The 24,203-nt window shown below is 39.4% G+C and overlaps 1 protein-coding gene across 1 annotated transcript in view; it reads left to right on the top strand.

Moving 5' to 3' along the window:
* Positions 1-22,708, top strand: part of LOC124622713 (odorant receptor Or2-like) — a 158,495-nt gene extending 135,787 nt beyond the window's left edge. The window contains exons 6-7 of the mRNA XM_047148502.1: positions 10,532-10,687; positions 22,655-22,708. Of these exons, the coding sequence (XP_047004458.1) occupies positions 10,532-10,687; positions 22,655-22,708 (210 nt within the window). The remainder of the gene's footprint in view (positions 1-10,531; positions 10,688-22,654) is intronic.
* Positions 22,709-24,203: the final 1,495 nt, after the last annotated feature.

A 24,203-nucleotide genomic window follows, 5' to 3' on the forward strand; every position in this document is an offset into this window, starting at 1 on the left:
TAAAAGAGCTGCCTATTTGACCGCTGTAATATTTGTCACAGTTACTGCAGTCAATCCTGTATACTCCAGAGCCATCATATTTGTTATACTTCCGTTTCAGTTTATGTTTTATTCACAGTTTTAGGGTGTTGTTAACCTGAAAGCCACATATGACATCAGACTTTTCAAAACATTTTTCTATTTACAGGGACATTTTGCCGCTAAATTTCATTGGAATGGTTTTCATTCTATCTTTACCGGTTCTATTTTGTGTGTGTGTGTGTGTGTGTGTGTGTGTGTGTGTGTGTGTGTGTGTGTGTTTGTGCTGTTTGTTATACGTTTCTTTAGCCTACTGTAGGGGCAGGTGACGTCATTTACAGAAAAGGCGTGAACTACGGCAATCTGCTTTAAAATGCTTTAAAAAGCAAAGGTAGACAAAGGAGCCGGGGAACCATGGTGTTGAAGAAAGCTTTTTGTATCGGGGAGGATGGTATGAACTGACATTGATGACACTATCTTTACAAGTAGGTTTTCAAAAATTGAAAATATATGTTCGTTGTTAACTTTCGTAATACTAAGGTCGAGATAGTTAATGGAGCCATCTTCTTCAATTTCAGTGATAAAAGTTATTTTTGGGTGCATGCTACCTACTGCTTGGGCAAATGTGTTGACCTCACAGGTGTCACCTTCTATCAGTAACAATATGTCATCAACATACCGTTTGAAGTAAATCGTTTTATCTTTTAGCTGTGGAAACGTGGCAAAAATTTACATTCTAAATCATTGATAAAAAATGTGCTAAATTACCAGCTAGGCTATTATCCATCCCAAAACCGTCTTTTTGATAATAAATTTTGTCATTGAAGGTAAAATGATTGAAAGCAAAGACAAATTCTAGAAATTCAGTTAGTTCTGACACTCTGCAATACTAATCTTGTTGTGGGATAGGAGATTACGTCTAATAATGTCAATAGTTTCTTTTACTGGGACATTACTGTAAAGATTTTTTACATCTAAAGATGTTAATGTCGCATTATTTGATATATGTATATCCTTGATTCTATTTGCTACCTCAGCACTGCTTTGGACTCCAAAATAATTATCCAAGTGGAAATAGATTTAAGTTTATTGATAAGGGACTGATTTAATTTATAGCATAGTGATGACATATTGTTCATAATCGGACGAACCGGATATCCATCTTTGTGATCTTAACTTGAGATCTAAGCTGGGGAAAATTGGCAGTCATAATTTTTAGCGATTTCTTTTCATAATCATCAAGACGAAACTGGGAGCTGTCAATCTTTCGCCGCAAATTATTCTGAAACTTATCAGTTGGGTCTTTGTGAATTTCTATAAAATCGTTTTCTGCAAAAAATTCTTCTGTTTTCTTAATGTAATCATCTTCATATATAACAACAGCCGTGTTCCCCTTCTCAGCACGAATGATCATTGCTTTCTCCTTCTCTAATTCGGTATTGATACCCTTTAAAATACGCCACTCGTGATTCACCACAATATTAGAACCATTTTGAACAGACAACGCCTTAGTGACCTTAACAGCTGCGTCCGCAATTTCTAATTTCGTCATCCCAGCCGCTTCGCAAGCCATTTTAGTTTCAACTGTTACTCGCTTAATATTTGCCTGAGTAACATGTGGAGTGATGTTATGTTGTAGACCTTTATTCAGCAACATATTTTTATCACTACTCAGCACAATACTTGCTAAGTTAGCAACCCTGTGATTGAAACGATGTTGCCCAATGCCATCCTTACTTTCTACAATATGTACATTCTGAGGTTTGATCAGTTTAGCCAATTTTTTGTTATGCCTCGTTGTGATTTTCTCGAACTCTGTTAGTAATCTCTTTCCACACAAATTGAAACAGGCTACAAGAAAGTTCTATACTTAGTTGTAAATGTAGTTCGAAAGCTTCTCTACTTAGCAAGTCTTTATCTTTGTATGATTCACGTATCTAGGCCCTAATCCAGTTGATCTCATTTTTGGATTCAACTGATAAGGCGAGGGCTGACCACTGCTTAATATTCACTTTGGCATAGTTCGGTGTGACACCAGCTGAGAGACACTGCTTATTGAACTTAGTATTCATTACCTCGGTACTGATCTGCAGCTTCAGTTTACAGAGCCTTTTGACTTTGTCGTAAGCCAGACGTGGCATTAGTTTCACAGGCTGCGACATTGTCGCGAATAAACAGTGACCATTGTATACAATAAGTTTCCTTTAATTTACGTGTATGGTCACAAACATTTTGATAACAGATTACCGCTTTCCGTCTATAATGACCGTCATCAGATCTGCAGCAAAACACTGGAAAAAACATAAACACACCCGCACATTGGCTACAGCTTTAAAACAATAAATAGACCACAATGAAAAGTATTACTGCGTCTGTGCGCTTTACGTATGAAGAGACATACCTGTGTTATAAAACAAAGTCCTAATGTACTGCAGCCATAGTGGCATCGTCAAATGTTAAATGCAGAACCAGCACCAGTGCTCATTTGCTAAAACTATGCAGCTTGACACACCACAGTTATGAGGAAATCCATAAGTATTAATTAGTTTGTTATACAACAATCTATTCAAATAAGCCATAAGAACATTCTCCCACTTACAGTTGCGTGTATGCTTTTGTTTTCTTTCTGAAGTTTAATTAATGCATTCAGAGATGGCAACGTGGATTCCGTACTAACTAGTTTACGCATTTCGAAAGGGAGAAACAAAAACTGCGCGCTTCCAGTCTTCGAGGTGTGTCTGAAAAAGTTTTGTTGTATCCTTAGCGGCCACCCATAAATTACATCGCACATTAAGGAGGAAGAAGGAGGTCAATAAAATGTGTCACCGTGTGACGACTCTTAAAGTCAGATGTAATGAGAAACTTTAAATCATTACCTATTCTATCATCGTTATTTACCAAGGTTTGAATTAGTTTGTGTAAGTTTTTGGCGCGCGGCAACTGCGCTATGTGACTGTTGTTCACGCTCGCTATATGTACTGTGTGGCGCGTGGGCCGGCTTTGACATACGCCGATAGGTCCATACTGCCTTTGAGGCTTCGGCAAAACCGCCACCGTTCTTCGTCTAAGTTGAATTGTTTGTATCATTAAGCCGAAATTTGACTTTCGCTGAATGATGGACGTGTTTTTCTTGGTTCAGAAATTTTTTTTAATTTCAGTGTATACTAGAAATTTAAAAAGAGTAAAAAAAAGTGATTTAGGTACTTTTTACCGCAAGCTATACGAAGTAAGCAGTAGAGCTTATGGTGATAAAATAAGCAAAATAAATGAGACGATGTTTTCTTGCGGCGAAGTTTGAAAAGTAGAGCCAGTATTGAAAGTGAAGTGGATTCGCAAATCAGAGAACAGCAAATAAAACTGACGGAAAAGGATGCAACACATGGATTTTTTCGAGAATGTAATTGTCCTCAGATCCACATACCCAAAAATCTAGAATCGGTGGGCATAAAATTAGGTTTCAGTATTATATTATTTGAACATTTCGTTCTTCACCTTCGAAAAAATATAGTGTGTGTTCTGTGGAAAAATGAAAAACACAGCAACTCAGTTACTTATGTTTAGTTGTTATTCACTATTTATTATAAAGAAAAATCGACAAGCGCATCTTTCTGTCTGTCTGTTCGAGGAAATCTCGAAAGGTTCTCACAGTCGTGTAGCTGGATTCTTCAGGGTGATTTTGCAACGCATATCGTGTGAAATGCCCGTATTCAATATGTTACATCCTTACCTTTAATTGCAGGAAGAAACAGAACAGGAAGTGCCAGAAGACACTAACGATATTAGTATACAACCAACTGGAAGCAAAGTACCTCAAACAGTACCTAAATCAACTCCCATTTAGAGCACTTCAGGAACCAAATTGTAGTACTAGAATCTGAGCTCAACAGCTTGCTGTTGGCGTGAGTTCCTGGCATTGCGACAGATGAAGTAAGAAAAACAGTAACAGCATTAAGAAAAGACTTTCAACAGGAAAGAAACACACTACAGTGAAAGACCAGCATAGCCGAACAACAGAAAAAAGTCGCCATTCTATACCGATTTAGTAGCAGCTCTTAAAATTAAAAATACTGTTCGTTGACCTAGAGTAGAATTTCCCCTGTTTACTTGAAGTCATAAAGAAGAGTTCAGTTTCTTGTGGTGCAGGTGATGATCGATGCCGCACTGAAATCATAAGTTGTTGCAAAACATGGGACGACTTACAAATCCGAACTATGTAAACAAGGCTAGACTATCAGACGATCAAGACATATTTAAGACTCTTTCCCAGAAGAGTCAGTATAGAGGAAAGAAAAAAGGAACACATTTTAACTGAAACTTCCTGGCAGATTAAGACTGTGTGCCGGACCGAGACTCGAACTCGGGACCTTTGCCTTCGCGGGCAAGTGCTCCACCATCTGAACTACCCAAGCACGACTCACGCCCCGTCCTCACAGCTTTACTTCTGCCAGGCTGTGGCTAAGCCATGTCTCCGCAATATCCTTTCTTTCAGGAGTGCTAGTTGTGCTAGGTTCGCAGGAGAGCTTCTGTAAAGTTTGGAAGGTGGGAGACGAGGTACTGGCAGAGGAAGATTCATATCAGCGCGCACTCCGCTGCAGAGTGAAAATTTCATTCTGGAAACATGGTAACTGTTCTTGATAAACTATTGAAACCAGAATCTACACGTCATGCAAAGCGCAAAGATGGTAAATTCTGTACAGCTACTATAAGAAACCTTGAATTTTTAACATGACTTTTTGGCCCTAGTCACGTACTCTTTATCTATGGATGACAAAGCAAGCATGCCGTTAGGTATTACATCAGCAAATGCTCAAGAACCAATATTAATGCGTCTTGACTACCGTGTAAAACTACCGGATTATGATGTGGTGGTCGCTGAACAACATAAACTAATTTCTTGCGTTTATGCAGATACTGTATTAAAGGAAGATAGTGAAAAGAAACATGTAGCTGCGACAAACTTTGGGCCTACATTTATAACGATTCACAATGGAACACATTCTGCCTCTAACGTGGAGACTCATGCCACAGACATACATAGTCGTTGCGATTTACAGCTTTCGGAGAGTTAATGAGAGCTCTAGATGGTTTTGTAAAGGCCGTCTTTATTTTCCCGACGCAAATACACGATTGGGTGAGCTGTAACTTCAACTGTACAACACTACAAACATTTTCACTTAGTTGCTATTTACATTGCCACAAATGGTCCAAGAAGATGTGCATTTGACGGAGTGGAGCGAAGAATGGCGCCTGTTTGTCACGAACTTCCTGATGTTAAGTCAGAAAACATGATAGTTCCGATTCACATATCGATTCCAGTAACAGAAGTATTGAATAGGAGCTAGAAAAACGGAACTTCGAGAGAGTATGCCTCTTGCTGCCTAATACTTGGAACCAGCTGGTCATTGACGATTTTCTTGGGGTTGCCGAATACATTCTACCGAAAGGTATCACACTGGGTATCGTACAGGCTAAGGCATTGTAAAATGATGCTACTTGGTGCCCAAATCACCCACGTGACTCAAAATATTTTTCACAAATTGTAAAATGCGAGGATGTCGCGTGTTGCGGTGTGCAACGATCTAGCCTATGGCGATAATTACGAGAGACGTGTTTACCACCACCTGTTTTGAGCAAGTAGACTTCAGACGGATCGGTACCCGTAGGTAATGATGACTCAGAAGGCAAAGTTGCTCCGGTGTTATTACAGCTATCTTTGAATCTCCGAGCGTCATCACATTTGAAGCAAGTTCTGTACGATGTCTATTGTCCCAGTGTCGAGGCATATTATTTAAATTCCATCTATGGCCTGTAATTTGATCATACCAAGCCACTAAGGAACACATTCAACTACATAAGAGCCAACAAAATAATTTTTTGACCACCACAAAGTTTCATCCACACAGAATTGCAAATAGACGGAAGTTCCGTGTTTGATAAATCATGAGTATGCTATAAGGTTGGATGAAGATTGTGTGGACACATCGACTGTTACTAACATTATCCAGATCGAGAACGAAGTGATTCCTATGCCAGTCATAAATAATATAAATCAATGGTTTCAAAGTCGTTGGACACAAGACGATTAAATTTATATATTTCATTTGACTTGTTATTTTTATAAATTTTTTAAGACATTTGATTCATTCTTGATTTCATGAAAGCAATATTTCATTGATAATTTGGGAAGTGCTGTTTTAATGTAATATTTTCTAAATTTAAAACTGCAAAATATGGAACATCATAACAGGGGAGGGTCGGATCACACAAACGTTACCACCTGTGACAAGGGGAGGGAGGGATCAAAAAATCATGAAATTTGTGTGACATAATTTATGGATCAACTTCAGTTATGCCATCATCACAAAAATCCTACAGAGCCTTTGTCCTGTATTCACTTTCTTGTATTACAAACAAAGCCTTTCCCTTATAATTGAAAGAAAATCAGCCCTCGGTCACTATTTTTAACAAATTAACCTGTAACCATGTTATAGAATATGCACCATTCTTTGATTTAAATTCTGTGGAAGACACTCCTAGCAGTGTCAAACCCAGGTTAACCTGTTTAAAAATAGTGACCGAGGGCTGATTTTCTTTCAATTGTAACTATTCACGGTCTCTGAACGTGCAGGCGTGTACAAGATTTTGCGTTTCCCTTATCCCTTTCACTGTCAAAGCTTTATTTTCTTGTAACTTTCGGTTAATACTGGCAATATGCCTTGACTGTCTATTTTCAGTCCTCTCTCACTGTGTTTCACTAAATAGCAATCTTTATATCTTAACATCAGTCCTGGCTTCTTCTTTGCTAGCCAAATTTAGCCGCTTACCAAGTGTTTTGAATTCGGACTAGACAATAGGACTGTGGAAATATATCTTACATCTTTGTTCAGTAACGTTGTTTTCTCATTGGAATATTGTGTGTTAATTGAACTTAAAATTTCATCAATAAAGCGGTGACTTTGCTCCACCTTCATATTGTTACATTTCACAAAATTAATATCCCTACGTAGACGTTTAACTTCGCTGTCATATTTCATATGCAACTTATTACGTAAAACACTAACAACTTCGGTCATCTCACTAAAAATTCAGAACTGTAAAATGGTGATAGCAGTAAGTAGTATCAAGTGGAGTTTATATATACACCGATTTATCACGTCCTTCAACCCATATGCCTCCCTTATCTCGTTTTCAACCCACAGTATCTCAACTTCGCGCCTTACATTTATTACATTTCATGGCCTGTTACAGATTTTATCACTTCCATACACCTGTATGACATTGTACTATACTTACGAGTTAATTCTGGCACACGTTTTTATAGGTTGTTTCTTCCTCGTGTACGCATGGGAGCCCTGTAACGCCTGACAAGGCACATATTTGTGAAGTTCCACCATAATGTAGGAGCGAAGACTAGCAACTAGAACTACTGCACCTTAATTTATTACTGTTTCTGGAACTGTTGCATTCAAAATTAAAAAAAATATATATTTATATATATTTCTTACGTATGTTTCGCACTTACGCAATTTAGATTTTGAATATTTTATTAAATAATATAGCGATTGCTGTTATTCGGTGCAGATGAGTAATATCCTATTACAACAGCGTATTGCAATACGCCAGTTATTCATTACTGATCATGGGACATTTTAAATTTGTTATTTATCTTATAGTTGGGTTTTGACCCCAGATTATAGCCACTGTAAATGTTTCGTAGGATCTCGTTTTGTGATTTTAATTCTTCCTTACTTTGAACAGCCTTGCCGCTGTGGATACACCGGTTCCCGTGAGATAGACGAAGTTAAGCGCTGTCGGCCGTGATCGGCACTTGCTTGGGTGACCATCCAGGCCGCCATGCGCTGTTGCCATTTTTCGGGGTGCACTCAGCCTCGTGATGCCAATTGAGGAGCTACTCGACCGAATAGTAGCGGCTTCGGTCAAGAATACCACCATAACACCAGGGAGAGCAGTGTGCTGACCCCACGCCCCTCCTATCCCCATCCTCCATTGAGGATGACACGGAGGTCGGATGGTCCCGGTAGGCCACTCGTGGCCTGAAGACGGAGTGCTTACTTTGAACAGTTTTAAAAGTACTTAAACTATTTAATAGACTGCCTAAAACCGCATAAGATGCCGCAAGTAGTATACCAAATACGAATTTAGTAGGCTGTCATTTCTTGTCTTTGCGAAGAAATTTGATCTTGTATCAGCATTACTATTTTATAGATTTATAAAAATACCAGTTATGGCTACACCATATGTGTGCGTCGGTGGAAATGTAAGTTATCATTTACGGCGAAGATATGTAATATTAGAGTAATGAGAGTGAGAGTTGCTTAATTTGTAAAATTGAGAATAAAATTATTTTAAATTATATTAACGAAGATATATTGTTTGCTGGCTATTGTTTGAAAATGGACAACATGGTCCGAAACTACCCACCACAAATAAATATTTTTGAATACAACTGAGACAGAAATTGAAAAAAAGAAAAGAATTTAGATAAGGACTATTGTAGGCTGAATTAGATCACTCATTCACATCCCACTGCTCCACTCATCTTACTTTTCTTCTGCTGCTGTATTCTAGGCGAAAGCTTTTGGATATGGCTTTACTACAAAAGACTGGTGTAGTTTTACTTTGAACTCATATCCAAAGCTGCGTATGAGATCTGGTTGGTTGGAGAAAACGTGTTTATATTAGGTTATAAATAACTCCAACAACACTTTTTGCTGACTGACAACAATTCCGATGTTCAACTTCTCCGTTATCTGTTCCTCTACCATCCTGCTCATGGCTGCTGTCCTATAGTTGTGGTACGTTTCTTCCCCTGGTAAGTCATTCCACTCCAATACTTTGAGTTTTAAAGAACATAATAGGTTTTTTTCTGTCCTAATATTTCTTCTAAATTACAGTCTTTTTCACAGTCAATTATGTTTGCACACTTGCTTAGCAGGTCTACCCCAACTACAAAATCCTTATTAATTTCAGTTTCTACCGAAATTTCATGATCCACTTCACAGTTTTCTAGACTGACAGTTACGTAAGTTTGCTCGGTAAGTGGATAAGTTAAGTATTCCTGTGAGGTTTTCAGTTTCGTTTTCTGATACTCTCATTGTCACTATCTTGCTCTTCAGCGTCTTGTGCTGAAACAGAATCTCTGATATTGCTCTAATTACATTGCCGCTGTCTAAGACGACTGTTGTCTGAACTCATCTCTGTTAAAGATTGAAATTACAATTAATTTCTGTGCTGCATTCATCTTCTCTTAATAAATATTCCTCTCCCTATTTTTCTGTCCACGTGCCTGTTTTCTTTCGCTTGCCCGTTTCTTCTGCTTCTTCGGGTAGTTCCTTGAGCGTTTCTTTGAGAACTAATTTTGCCTATCTGTCTTTTGTTCGCATTTTCTTCTTCTCTGATGCTTTGTTATTTCTTCCATTTGATTGATGTAGTCTTTCATTTGTAAGGTATGTGATCATCCAGACTTGGCCTTTAGTAATTCCATGAAAACGTCTTGATCGCTAAGAACTTTATGACGTGTCATCATCATTACGTAAAATATACGTAGGAGATCTAAGTGAGCAATACAAACAAAACCTACATTACTGTACGTTTCTCATCTATTGCTCACTTTTATGAACTTTCCTAAGCATATTTTACCTGATGATGATGACTGTTAACTCATCATAAATACAGTTTTTAACGATCAAGACGTTTCCATGGAATTATTACATGCCAATTTTGTTTCTTGTTCATCTGTACTAAAAATAATGACGATATATTGCACCACATGCATCTCCACTGTAACTCCTTTTCTCTCATCATCCCTTAGTCAAAATTAGAGTTAGTGTGCAGTCTACACAGAATTGTTATGGACTGTCAATTTTCTTTTACAGAAACTAATGATCGTCTCGTTCTTTTGGTTTCTTGAAATCTTCGTTCTTGCTGATGACCTTCAGCATGGAATCTCTCGATGAATATTCTGTCTCCTCCTCGTGATCTTATATCTTAATTTGATGCTTATAGGTTTGAATGTTTTATGTATGTAAAAGACCATGTGAAATTTGCATTTAATCGTACACTAATGGTGCAACGTTGAGTTCGTGGAATATTCTTCATTACACTTGCAGTGATCCTCATGAATCTGCCTCAGTCTGCTTGCTTCTTAAAATCTTCTTTCCATCTAATATCATTCTGCTGATTTCTGTAAATATTTGACATTAATTGGAGGTATTCACCCATAAATTGTCAAACTTTTACTTCCGTGAAGGTAACACCGACAAGAACGCACTTATCTCCAGGTTCCACCGATTTTTTTTTTTAGTTTCAGAGATATTTCTTAATCCATATGGGCCATAGCATTTGCAGCTGGCAGTTATTAATTGCGTGATTAATGTAACAAAAGAAGAGACAAATTTCATTAAATCAGATTTTCAGTCGGATATCACTAAAATTGACTGTATTAATTTACTGTGGAGAAAAACTCCTTCATAATCTGACTTTTTATTTGCAGAACTCCCGGCTGGTGAATTCTGTGTACATGTGCGGGTGGCCAGGCGCTCCACAGAAGATGCAGAAGGCTCTCATAATTATTCTGCTGCGAGCTCAGAGGCCCCTTGGGGTCACGGCTGGAAAATTCTACCACGTTTCACGCAGGGCATTTGTGAGCGTGAGTATCATTCACAAGCTATGACGAAAACATTGTTTCAGTATTGCCTGTTCAAGTTAACAGTAACGTATGACGAAATTAAGTCATTAGCCTTTCTACACATTTGACAGCCCTCCAACTCTTATTGAGCTAAAACTGCTGCAAGCCTTCAGTTTTGTATCAGCACGTTTTCTACTAGACTTGATCCTATTCAGAGAACGAGGTATCAGGTGAAATGATGCAGGTGTGTTGGGTGAAACCAGCTGTCTTTACATTTAGCCGCTTAATCGCCATGGATGAGTGTAGCATTTCGTCCGTGAGAACAGGGGAAACAAAACTAAAGAGAAACATATGGATCCACCACTGCCTGAGTTTACGAACACCTCAATCTACACCGGGCAAGATGATGCCGCGGTTTATGAGATTGCCATGATGTGGTGCTATCAGATTGTGCTGGTAACTGTGTTTCCGAAATCGCCTGACGAGATTACGGGAACCTGTCAAGAAGGAGAGCACCAGGAAGCTGTCCAGAGGGTTGAGTTTGGTCCAAGAAAACACCGCCGCCGATCCCGTCCCGGATACTGCCACACATGCTGCTTCTCTGTGCTATCAGACATTGCCTCATTAACGTCTTCTCCTGACATGATACCAACTGATTTCTTCCGGTTTCTCCAGAAAAAAGATACCAATGCGTCCCAGATATTTCTAGAATAACGACGAAATGAATTTCCTGGACGGTCAAATTGTCTGCCAAGTTGAGAGTAATGTGGCACAGTGAGAGATAAATAAGTAAGCGGCCAACACCATCATCAACTTTCATTATTGTCTATTGATTTTATTTTATTTGCTAACTAGCTCACAAACCAGGCATTACAGGGTAGTCATTTTGTCAGTTTTTTTATATGCACATACATGGTGGTCCACTGATCGTGACCGGGCAAAATATCTCACGAAATAAACGTCAAACGAAGAAACTACAAAGAACGAAACTTGTCTAGCTTGAAGGTGGAAGCCAGATGGCGGTATGGTCGGCCCGCTAGATGGCGCTGCCATAGGTAAAACGGATATCAACTACTTTTTTTTTCAAACAGGAACCCCCATTCTTATTACATATTCGTGTAGTACATAAAGAAATATGAATGTTTTACTTGGACCACTTTTTCTGCTTTGTGATAGATGGCGCTGTAATAGTCACAAACACATGGCTCACAGTTTTAGACGAACTGTTGGTAACAGGTAGGATTTTCAAATTAAAATACAGAACGTAGGTACGTTGTTCCACTGTGGTACACGTACCTTTGCGAACTTATCATTTCCGAGAACGCATGCTGTTACAGCTTGATTTCCTGTAAATACCACATTAATGCAATAAATGCTCAAAATGATGTCCGTCAACCTCAATGCATTTGGCAATACGTGTAACGACATTCCTCACAACAGCGAATAGTTCGCCTTCCTTAATGTTCGCACATGCATTGACAATGTGCTGACGCACGTTGTCAGGTGTTGTCGGTGGATTACTGTAGCAAATATCGTTCAACTTTCCCCACAGAAAGAAATCCGGGGACGACAGATCCGGTGAACATGTGGGCCATGGTATGGTGCTTCAACGACCAATCCACCTGTCATGAAATATGCTATTCAATACCGCTTCAACCGCACGCGAGCTATGTGCCGGACATCCATCATGTTGGAAGTACATCGCCATTCTCTCATGCTGTGAAACATCTTATAGTAGCTTCAGTAGAACTTTACGTAGGAAACCAGCACACATGGCACCATTTACATTACCATCGATAAAATGGGGCCAGTTATCGTTCCTCCCATAATGCCGCACCATACATTAACCCGCCAACGTCGCTGATGTTCCACTTGTCGCAGCCATCGCGGATTTTCCGTTGCCCTATAGTGCTATTATGCCGGTTTACGTTACCACTGTTGGTGAATGAGGCTTCGTCGCTAAATTGAACGAGTGCAAAAAATCTGCCATCGTCCCATAATTTCTCTTGTGCCCAGTGGCAGAACTGTACACGACGTTCAAATTCGTCGCCATGCAATTCCTGGTGCATAGGAATATGGTACGGGTGCAATCGATGTTGATGTAGCATTCTGAACACCGGCGTTATTGAGATTCCCGATTCTCGCGCAATTTGTCTGCTGCTGATGTGCAAATTAGCCGAGACAGAAGCTTAAACACCTACTTGGGCATCATCATTTTTTGCAGGTCGTGGTTGACGTGGCTGAAGTCTTCCTGTTTCCTTAAACAACGTAACTATCCGGCGATGGTCCTGACACTAGGATGATGTCATCCAGGATACCGAGCACCATACATAGCACACGCCCTTTGGGCATTTTGATCACAATATCCATACATCATCACGATATCGACCTTTTCCGCATTTGGTAAACGGTCCATTTTAACACGGGTAATGTATCACGAAGCAAATACCGTCCACACTGGTGGTATGTTGCGTGATTCCACGTGCTTATTCGTTTGTGACTATTAAAGCGCCATCTATCACAAAACGAAAAAAGTGGTCCAATTAAAACATTAACATTTCTTTACGTACTACACGAATATGTAATATAAATTAGGGTTCCTATTTCAAAAAAACGTTGATGTCCGTTTGACCTATGGCAGCGCCATCTAGCGGGCCAACTATAGCGCCATCTGGTTTCCCCCTTCAAGCTAGAAAGCTAGACGAGTTTCGTCCTTTGCAGTTTTTTCGTTTGATGCTTATTTGTTGAGATATTTGGCACGGTCATGATCAATGGACCACCCTGTATACACATGGCTGTAGTATCGGGTACACAAGGTATAAAAGGGCAATGAATTGGCGGTGCTGTTATTTTGATTAATGTGAAAAGCTTTCCGATGTGATTATGGCGGCACGACGGGGGATAACAGATTTTGAAAATGGAATGGTAGTTAGAGCAAGATGCGTGGGAAATTCCATTTCGGAACTACTTAGGGAACTCAATATTCCGAGATCCACAATGTCAAAAGTGTAGTGAGAATAACGAATTTCAGGCTTTACTTTTCGCAACGGAGAACACAATGGCCTACAGTCGTCACATACGGACCGAGAAAAGCGGCGTTTGCGTAGAGTTGTCAGCAATAGCAAACAACACTGCGTGAAATAACCGCAGAAATCAACGCGGACCTACGACGAACGTATTCCTTAGGACAGTGCGGATGAATTTGGCAATAATGGTCTATGACAGCAGACGACCGACATGAGTGTCTTTGCTAACAGCTCGACGTCGCCTGCAGCACCTGTCGTGGGCTCGTGACCGTATTGGTTGGACCCTAAACCACTGGAAAACCATACCCTGGTTGGATGAGTAACGATTTCAGTTCCTAAGAGCTGATGGTAGCTTTCGAGTGTGGCGCGGACCACACGAAGCCGTGGACACAAATATCAACAAAGCACTGTGTAACCTGATGTTGGTTCCAAAATGGTACGGACTGTATTTACATGGGATCTACGATGTACTCTGTTCAAATTGAACTTATCATTGGCTGAAAACGGTTCTGTTCAGCTTCTTGGAGACCATTTACAGCGATTCATGCACTTCATGTTTCTAAAAAGAGGTGCGCCATGTCGTCGGACCACAATTGTTCACGGTTTGTCTGAAAAACCTTCTGGACAGTTCGAGAGAATGATTTGATCGCCTATATCGTCCGACATGAATCCCATCGAACATGCATGGGATATAATCGGGAGATTAGTTCATGCACAAAATCCTGCACCGGTAACTCTTCCGCGCTGTAGAGACAGGGGGAAGGGGGGGGGGCTAGGAGCAGGTTCAGTGTTTCTGCAGGAGACTCTCAACGACGTTTTGAGGACATTCCACGTCTAACTGCTGCGCTACGCCGGGCGAAAAAAGGTACGACACGATATTAGGACATATGCAATGACTTTTGTCACCTCAGTATAGACAGGTATTGTTTCCGCTCGCAGCCCTTTGCATTTCGAAGTTGAAAGTTGTCAATAGTGAAGCTGGTGTCAGTCCTTAGGCTAACTACACTATAGGAGTGTGTTAACAATAAAGAATACATGCATTTAACAAAATGCAGTGTGGGACACTTTATCATGCATCTCAGTGTTTACGTCATATGTCTGGAGCTTTCTGTCGTACAATAATTATGTGTCGGCACATTCAGCGGCATATATGGATACTGTCTACGAAATGTGTTGCGAATCGAGTTAGTAGTAAAGACGTAATAAATTTAAACACAATGCCTGAGTTGAGAGTTTCTCACTTTTCTCACAGTTTATGAGGTCGTATCTCCTGAACTGCTATAGGTGGATGGTTCTTACCAACAGCAGTTTTTGCCTGCCAGCAAGGGATGTGTGTACCTACTTTGGTTGAAACCGATACAGTGGTTTAGGAGGAGGCATGGAACATACACACATACCGTCATTGTTATATGTATGTATTTACAACTTTGTCACTATCCCTTGTACAGACGTTGTATTTCTGTTTTTAATTAACATGCTATATTATTGGAAACATTAGTTGTTTGATGAGTGAGCTTGGGTGACCCTCTGGAAGATGCATCTAAGCTCATCTTACTTTTTATATCTGTACAGGACAAAGCTAAAAGGCAACAGCAGAAAGCCATTAGCACAGCGAACATTCGTGCCGTATCTGATTTCTGTTAACCGTAGCGTGTACTGAGGCTTTCTGGGGGAATACCAGCGTCGAATTCGGATCCACGTAAGCCTCAAAGCTAACTGTCAGTTCACTTAACATTCAAAAAGAAAAGGAAGATTAACGTTTTACACCCTGCTGACACCGTGGTCATTAGAGACGGAGCACAAACTTGCAATGGTGTTAAGTATGCGGCAGAAAATCAACCGTGCCCTCTCAAAGAAATCATCCCGACATTTGCAGGAAGCCGTTTAGGGAAATCGCGGCAAACACAAATCTGCATGGCCGGACACGTGTTGGAATCGTCGTCCTACCGAACTCGAGTCCAGTTTGCTAACCACTACGCCACCTCGCTCGATACATTCCAGTCAACATTTTCATCATTTTAGACAGAGCATAAGGTCTCACTGGACAAGGGTGGGATAAGGTATAGGCTGTAGTACTTTTACAGCAACCATCCCCCTATTTGTCAGAAGTGATGTAAGGGAAACTGCGGAAAGGTAAAATTAGGAAGGCCGCACAGGTATCTGTATCCACTCGTTGAACTTCCATGTGCTTTTCGCATATTCGATGAAAGTGGGTGGAAACTAATCGTCAGTACTTAATGTTTCGTATTAAGTGTGCAAAGTACCTTGGTTTAAGATATGCATTCAGACGCCATGTCGGTTAACATGCCTCTCCACAGTGAAGTTGCAGCCGTCTTGTGAAGTGTCATCGAGAAGAAAGACTAAAAGTTTGTGTATGGTTGCCGCTTTGGCTGCAGCACAAGCACTGGTGCGTAGTGACTGGGGTGCTAGTCTGAACAGGAGCTATACACGTGAAGTGTAAGCATATTAGCTTCCAGAGATCGAGACACTCGAATGACTTGAAAGATTTGAGGACATCTCACTTTGCTCCGCTGCAGCTTGGCGTAGGGAATGTGAGCATAATTTTTTTGTTTGTCAGCTTTGGTGAAATTTCTCACGATGTAACAGGACCTCACAGTAGTGATCTCAGAAACTGCTCTTAACGGTGGAACGACAATCCGACTGTAGGTGTTGCGATAAGAGGACGAAATTTTCGCAAGTGTGGTACCTGAGGCTCTCCTAACACATATATGTGTGACTGGATTCTTAACGAACTCACGGTTTATCAGATGTGCTACGTTCCTCAGTATACGCTGCAGTGACATTATAAAGCTCACTAATAATTTGTGTACCGTCACTAGTACATAGAGAACCGTCCTACGGGTACCATATTGTAACAAGCAACCAGTGGGTATTCGTAGTGGCCGGCCGAAGTGGCCGTGCGGTTAAAGGCGCTGCAGTCTGGAACCGCAAGACCGCTACGGTCGCAGGTTCGAATCCTGCCTCGGGCATGGATGTTTGTGATGTCCTTAGGTTAGTTAGGTTTAACTAGTTCTAAGTTCTAGGGGACTAATGACCTCAGCAGTTGAGTCCCATAGTGCTCAGAGCCATTTGAACCATTTTGTATTCGTAGTGCAGGCAATGTGTGACGTAGAAATATCTTCAGCTACATAACTACTCTTCAATTCACACTTAAGTGTCGTCATATTATTTACCAACGGTTCCATTCTCGAACAGTGCATGGAAAAACTTTAAATTCCGCACCCCTTCCCACCATCCTAAACACTCTTTCCTCTATTAACAAGATGATGATCGCTTCATACTTCACGGTACCTCCTATCAACGAGACCATTCCTTTATTCATGTTGTACCATAAATTCCTTTTTCCCCATATTGTATCTCTCCATCAGTTATTCGATGTACCCATTTAATCACAAGCGTTATTGATAGCAGCAAACCCAAAAGCTTCCAATCTGTTCTTGTCTGAACAAATTATGATTTACGTTTCATATCCATACAAGCTTACTCTCCAGACAACTGCCTTCAGGAAAATAACTTAGGTTTTAACAAATTCCTGTTTTACAGAAATATTTTGATTCCTAAAGCCACTTTGCATTTTTATGATCCCTATTTTGGGCTACGTCAATTGCTTTGCTACCCAAACTGCAACACCGAATTTAATTCGAGTACACTTCATTAACGTTGTTTTCCTTCAGTTATTGTTTTATTGTTCCTCTTATGCCTTCCTTCCAGTTCGCTATTCCGGCCAACTGCTTTGCCACGTCCTTTGGTTTCTCTGACAGAATTACATTGTCATCGGAAAACGCAAAGCTTTTTATTTCTTCTCTCTACACCTTAATAGTCCTAAGAGATTTCTGCTTCTTTTTACTACTTGCTCGATTTGCAGATTGAATAGCATGTCACTAATGTCTCAACCACTCCCTGGCTGTCATGTTCGTCGACTCTTTAAACAACAGTCTGATTTTTGTACAAGAAGTAAATAAACTGCACTCTCTTTGGTTCATCCTCACTGCATTCAGAAATTCAGAAAATTTATTCCAGTCGCCATTGTCAGAAGCTTTCTCTAAACGCAAAAATGCTATAAACGCAAGTTCTCCTTCCTTTAGCGTATTTTCGAGGATACGTGGTAGGATCAGTATATCCTCGAGCGTTACTACATTACTTCGGAAGCCAAACCGATCTTATCGGAGGTAGGCTTCTACCGGTTTTTCCATTTTCCTTCAAACAATTCGAGTCAGTATTTTGCAGCCGTTATTAGTTAAACTAAAAGTTCGATAATATTCACAAGTGTCAGCACCTGATTTCTTCAAAATTTGTGTTATTACATATTTCTTCAACTCATAGCTGCTTCCCCGAAGGATATTGGTAGTTCTGATAGACTGTCATCTACTAAAAGGCTTAAGTCTTTTAGTGCTCTGCAAAATTCTTTTCGCAGTATATACCTCTCTTCTTATCTTCACCTACTGTACACTCCCTTCCGTTTCTATAATATTCCTTCAAATTCATTTCCCTTGCAAATCTCCTCTGTCAATTCCTTCCACATTTCTTTTCTGTGTTTTCGCTTCTTTGATAGTTAGTTCACATCCACCGGTGAACAACAGTTCATATAAAGGACTCCAGTCTCTCAGATTTCTCATTTTCAATACAGCGAGAACATCTCAGACGAAGATTTTATAGATCCTTGTGATTAACTGCTTTTTATATAACAGCAGATGACTTTACCATGTCTTTAGATCATATATAATGTTTTCAAATCAAATTTTTCTCATTAGATAAGATGTATTAAAGTATCTCATTTGACGATACTAACATATATTACCTAGCTTGCAAGAGAGGTGTACATCGAGACTTTCTGAGATCTCATAACTAAATCTAATTCCTTGACTAAATTGCTAGCGTACCAGTTTCTGACCGACTGTGTTGTTATATCTCGGTAGCTACGAATCTTGTACACTGTTCTGTTCCAGTGATCATATTATTAAAACAATATTAAACCTTTCCGACACTGAGCTCAAATCTGCAATACATAGGTTTGAAACCGATCATGTGTTTTCGATAAAACTTCTTCCACCTTTTACAAGCTCTAATACAGTCGTATTTTTATTCAATTCATGTAATTTCACTAGCATTTTACAGCAGAGAACTAAAATTCCCAAAGGAATATTACTTTAATGCTTGACCTATTAGAATTAACATTTATTGTATACTTTGTCATACGTCACTCTCTTACACTGGAATAGCTCTGAACACTTGTACATATCGCAGTTTTAACAGCGTCAGTTTATTTTCTCTTCGTATAATTTGTTCTTAACCACTACATGCTTAGTCGTTTCCCTTTTTATTTACTAATTTAAAAACTGTTCACATAGTTTGTTGTTGCAAGTTTGTCTTAGAAACTTAGATCCCCTCTCATCAAATTATGAAGTGTTTTGAATGTAAATCAAAGTCTAATAAAGACAGAGACCGTTTAACAATCACACGTGTTTCCAGTCTCCTTTGTTGTTCATTTGTTTTGTTTCTTGTTTCAAGTGATTTAGATACAAACTAGACTTACATTGCTTCTACTTCTTCATCATCTGTTTGCGTTATTGACATGTTGTATGGCTTTGTTTTGTACTCATAAGATATTGCAGAGGATCAAATAGGTACAAAGACGAGGGCTAGTAGAAACACTTGGGTAACAGAATAAATATTGAATTTAATTGATGAAAGGAGAAAATATAAAAATGCAGTAAATGAAGCAAGCAAAAAGGAATACAAACGACTCAAAAATGAGATCTACAGGAAGTGCAAAATGGCTAAGCAGGGATGGCTAGAGGACAAACGTAAGGACGTAGAGTCTTATCTCACTAGGGGTAAGATAGATACTGCCTACAGGAAAATTAAAGAGACCTTTGGGGAAAGGAGAACCACTTGCATAAATATCAAGAGCTTTGATGGAAACCCAGTTCTAAGCAAGGAAGGGAAAGCAGAAAGGTGGAAGGAGTATATAGAGGGTCTGTACAGGGGCGATGTACTTTAAGACAATATTATGGAAATGGAAGATTATGTAGATGAAGACGAAATTAGAGATATCATACTGCGTGAAGACTTTGACAGAGCACTGAAAGACCTGAGTCGAAACAAGGCCCCCCCCCAGAGTAGACAACATTCCATTAGAACTACTGACAGCCTTGGGAGAGTCAGTCCTGACAAAACTCTACCATCTGGTGAGCAAGATGTATGAGACAGGCGAAATACCCTCAGACTTCAAGAAAAATTTAATAATTCCGATTCCAAAGAAAGCAGGTGTTGATAGATGTGAAAATTACCTAACTATCAGTTTAATAAGTCACAGCTGCAAAATACTAACACGAATTCTTTACAGACGAATGGAAAAACTGATAGAAGCCGACCTCGGGGAGTATCAGTTTGGATTCCGTAGAAATATTGGAACACGTGAGATAATACTGATCCTACGACCTATCTTAGAAGAAAGATTAAGGAAAGGCAAAAGTACGTTTCCAGCATTTGTAGATTTAGAGAAAGCTTTTGACAATGTTGAATGGAATACTCTCTTTCAAATTGTGAAGGTGGCATGGGTAAAATACAGGGAGCGAAAGGCTATTTACAATTTGTACAGAAAGCAGCTGGCAGTTATAAGAGTCGAGGGGCATGAAAGGGAAGCAGTGGTTGGGAAGGGAGTGAGACAGGGTTGTAGCCTCTCCCCGATGTTATTCAATCTTTGTATTGAGCAAGCAAAAAAGGAAACAAAAGAAATGTTCGGAGTAGGTATTAAATTCCACGGAGAAGAAATAAAAACTTTGAGGTTCGCCGATGACATTGTAATTCTGTCAGAGACAGCAAAGGACTTGGAAGAGCAGTTGAACGGAATGGATACTGTCTTGAAATGAGGATATAAGACGAACATCAACGAAAGCAAAACAAGGATAATGGAATGTAGACGAATTAAGTCGGGTGATGCTGAGGGAATTACATTAGGAAAAGAGACACTTAAAGTAGTAAAACAGTATTGCTATTTGGGGAGCAAAATAACTGATGATGGTCGAAGTAGAGAGGACATAAAATGTAGACTGGCAATATCAAGGAAAGCGTTTCTGAAGAAGAAAAGTTTGTTAACGTCGAGTATAGATTTATATGTCAGAAAGTCGTTTCTGAAAGTATTTGTATGGAGTGTAGCCATGTATGGAAGTGAAACGTGGTCGATAAATAGTTTAGACAAGAAGAGAATAGAGCTTTCGAAATGTGATGCTATAGAAGAATGCTGAAGAGTAGATGGGTAGATCACATAACTAATGAGGAGGTATTGAATAGAATTGGGAAGAAGAGGAGCTTTTGTCATAACTTGACTAGAAGAAGGGATCCGTTGGTAGGACATGTGCTGAGACATCGAGGGATCACCAATTTAGTGTTGGAGGGCAGCGTGGATGGTAAAAATCGAAGAGGGAGACCAAGAGATGAATGCAGTAAGCTGATTCAGAAGGATGTAGGCTGCAGTAGGTACTGGGAGACGAAGAAGCTTGCACAGGATAGAGTAGCATGGAGAGCGGCATCAAACCAGTCTCAGGACTGAAGACCACAATAACAAGATACGGTTCTGGCTTTGGAATGAAGTTTCTTCGGAGCCATACGAGTCGCATTGAAAGTAACACAGTTATCATGAATTACAAGTATAGATTTCGTTACCTTCCATTCAACTCTAAATATGCTGCCATTATCAGCCCATCTCTCTGTTCATCTTATTCGCCTCTCTGTTCAGTAATTTTTCATATGACTTACATAACATTAAATCTGTTACACCTTATCTTTTTCGAAGGGGTCATGAATTGCCATTGTTACAATATAGCATACGTTCTTCCTGCACGTACATCTGTCGTAATGTAGCGTTTCTGCTAGCTTCCTACACGCTGATATTACCAAATTTAGGTGTGGATAAATAAAGAAGCTGACCTCGCCTCCTATCACTCTTGTGTCTTCCCACGTTTGCATAATTTCTTTCCTGAAGTTATGAGGCGGAATGTTCGCCCTAAATTTACGAACCGGAAATTTTTTTTTCTTTTATTCGTAATGTAAGTATCGTAGTATAACTTTAACACCGAAATGTATTCCATACGTTACTTCAACTGATTTCCTTTCCAAGCACAGGTAGTCTCCGCGTTACTTCAACTGACTTCCTTTCCAAGCACAGGCAGTTTCCAAAAAAAAAAAGGAAACGAAACAAATTTCTGACGTAGAGAATGTAGAGGAAGCATCTATATTAATCTATAATAACAAATCTATAAATATTCGATTACATTTATTACTGCACGTTTTCCGTGTTATCATACTTTTATGAAGAACTGGGGATTAAAAAGAGTCATTTCATTTTATAGAAGTGGACATAAAATAGATTCAAAATCTGTTAAAGTAATATCTGTGTCTGTCGATATGAACTAAAGTGGCCGGTAGAAACATACTTTCCTGTTACTTTTGTTTACACTTAACTAGCTGCATTACAACATTATTTTTGTTGTGGACATCAGTCAGAAGATTGGTTTGTTGAAGCTCCTTTTATCCAGTATAAAACCTCTTTCCCTCTGAATAAGTGCTGGAACCTATATTCTTATTACCCTGGTTGCTGTATTCACACCTTGGTTTTTCTCTGCAGTGTTCACACCCATAGTTACCTCAGCTGCCAAACCTGGCGACACCATGAACCCCCATCATGTGTGCCATCAACTGTTAAACCAAGATACATAAATTTAATTATCAAACCCTTACAACGTTTAAAGTCAGATGGTAACTAGACGATACAAAGCACTAAAATGAAAATTATTGTAGCTGAGCTTTTCTCATATCATATTCTTAACAATAATTTCGAGGGAAATATTACGAAATTTCACACACAGCTATAACCTAATTTAGGATACTTTTTATCGTTATATTTTACATTCGTTGGTGAATCTGAATTTTCTTGTTTCAGCTGTTGAAGGCGTCCTACTCTTACTACGCGCTGCTCAACCAGATGAACAAATGAAGTCTGCGACACTGCGAGTACACACGTAGCACACATGTTATGCCGTTATTGTGTTATTATGATCGCATATTTTGTTTCAAAATAAAGTATTTAATCAAATTATGGTAATCAATGCATACATAGTTGTGTTCGTTTCAGCGTAATGCCACTGTAATTAGGCACACACAGTGAAGTTACGTATATATTGCTTTTAACGAAATGCCTTACACGTTATTGTTAGTACACGGAGTGTTTCAAAATCCATATATGGATTTTAATGCTTTGTAGCCTTCATTACATTCAACTTACAATTATAAATAATGTATCAAATGAAAGAGTAACTCGAACATTTTTTTACAAATTTCCAGTGTGAGTCAATCGTCACATGTCGAAGTCGACAGGCGAGTTATTCACAGACCATGGTCAGTGTGACTGGAGTAATGTTTGCAACAATGCTGCTTATAATGCCTGGTACATCAGCTGGTAGCGGCGTCACATACAGATGGTCCTTTATGAAAACCCAAAAGTAAAAATCTAGTGGAATGAAACTGTGTGTGAACGTGGAGGTAATGCAAAACAAGCTCTGTCATTCGGTCCCTTGCACCCAATCCCGCTTTAGGGTACACCACCATTTAACCAATCTCGTACTGAGTTATGCCACTGAGGTGGCGCACCATCTTGCTGCCAAATAAAGTTCTATGGTTCAGTTTCTCCCAACTGAGAGAAGAGCCATAGTTCTAGCGCACCAAGATAAGAAACATCAGTTACAGTTGCTTCACCGAAAAAGAACTGAAAATAAACATTCCGCTTGGATATGGCGAAAAACATCAAATTTAGACTAGTGTCGTGGCAACTATACCATCTTGTGGAGATTAGTTGGTCGTCATTAGGGTACATGATGTGTGTTCACATTTCTACTTAGGTGAAATGTCGATTCATCACTGAAGCCGACACCATCCAAAAATCTTCATCATCGTGCAGCAACAATGAGTTTGCAAAATTGGCTCGTAAACCGAAGTCTGTAAGCTTTAGAGCTTGTAATGGTTGCCAGAACTGAGTTGTAAGCGACCCCTTAAATATCTCTCAGAGACGTCACTGGAATTGCTAATTCACAACTAGCCTCCCAAACTGATTTCTTGGCATTACGCGAGAAAGCCGTACGCTCTTCAGTCACTCTTGGACGTTCTGTACACTTCTCTTTGCGCACAGGAATAAAAATAAAACTGTCTGAGTTGCTCTTTCATTTGATTTATCATTTACAATTGTAAGTTGAATGTAATCAATGATACAGAGACTTTAAACCTCTACATTCTTTTTGAAAGACCCTGTGTATTTGAATATAATTTGTAGACTTTACAAACAAAACTTTGATGTAATAATGCAGTAATAAAGCAATGAAAGACAATGAAAATATTTTCTGTCACTAAGTTTCAACTTTCAGCTGTAGACTACTGTCATTTCACTTCAAAGTGCGTTGTACACAGTCACTCATATCATTATACGATTCTCCTCAATA

The sequence above is a fragment of the Schistocerca americana genome, chromosome 7 (genome assembly GCF_021461395.2).
Source record: "Schistocerca americana isolate TAMUIC-IGC-003095 chromosome 7, iqSchAmer2.1, whole genome shotgun sequence".
Classification (NCBI taxonomy): Eukaryota; Metazoa; Arthropoda; class Insecta; order Orthoptera; family Acrididae; genus Schistocerca; species Schistocerca americana.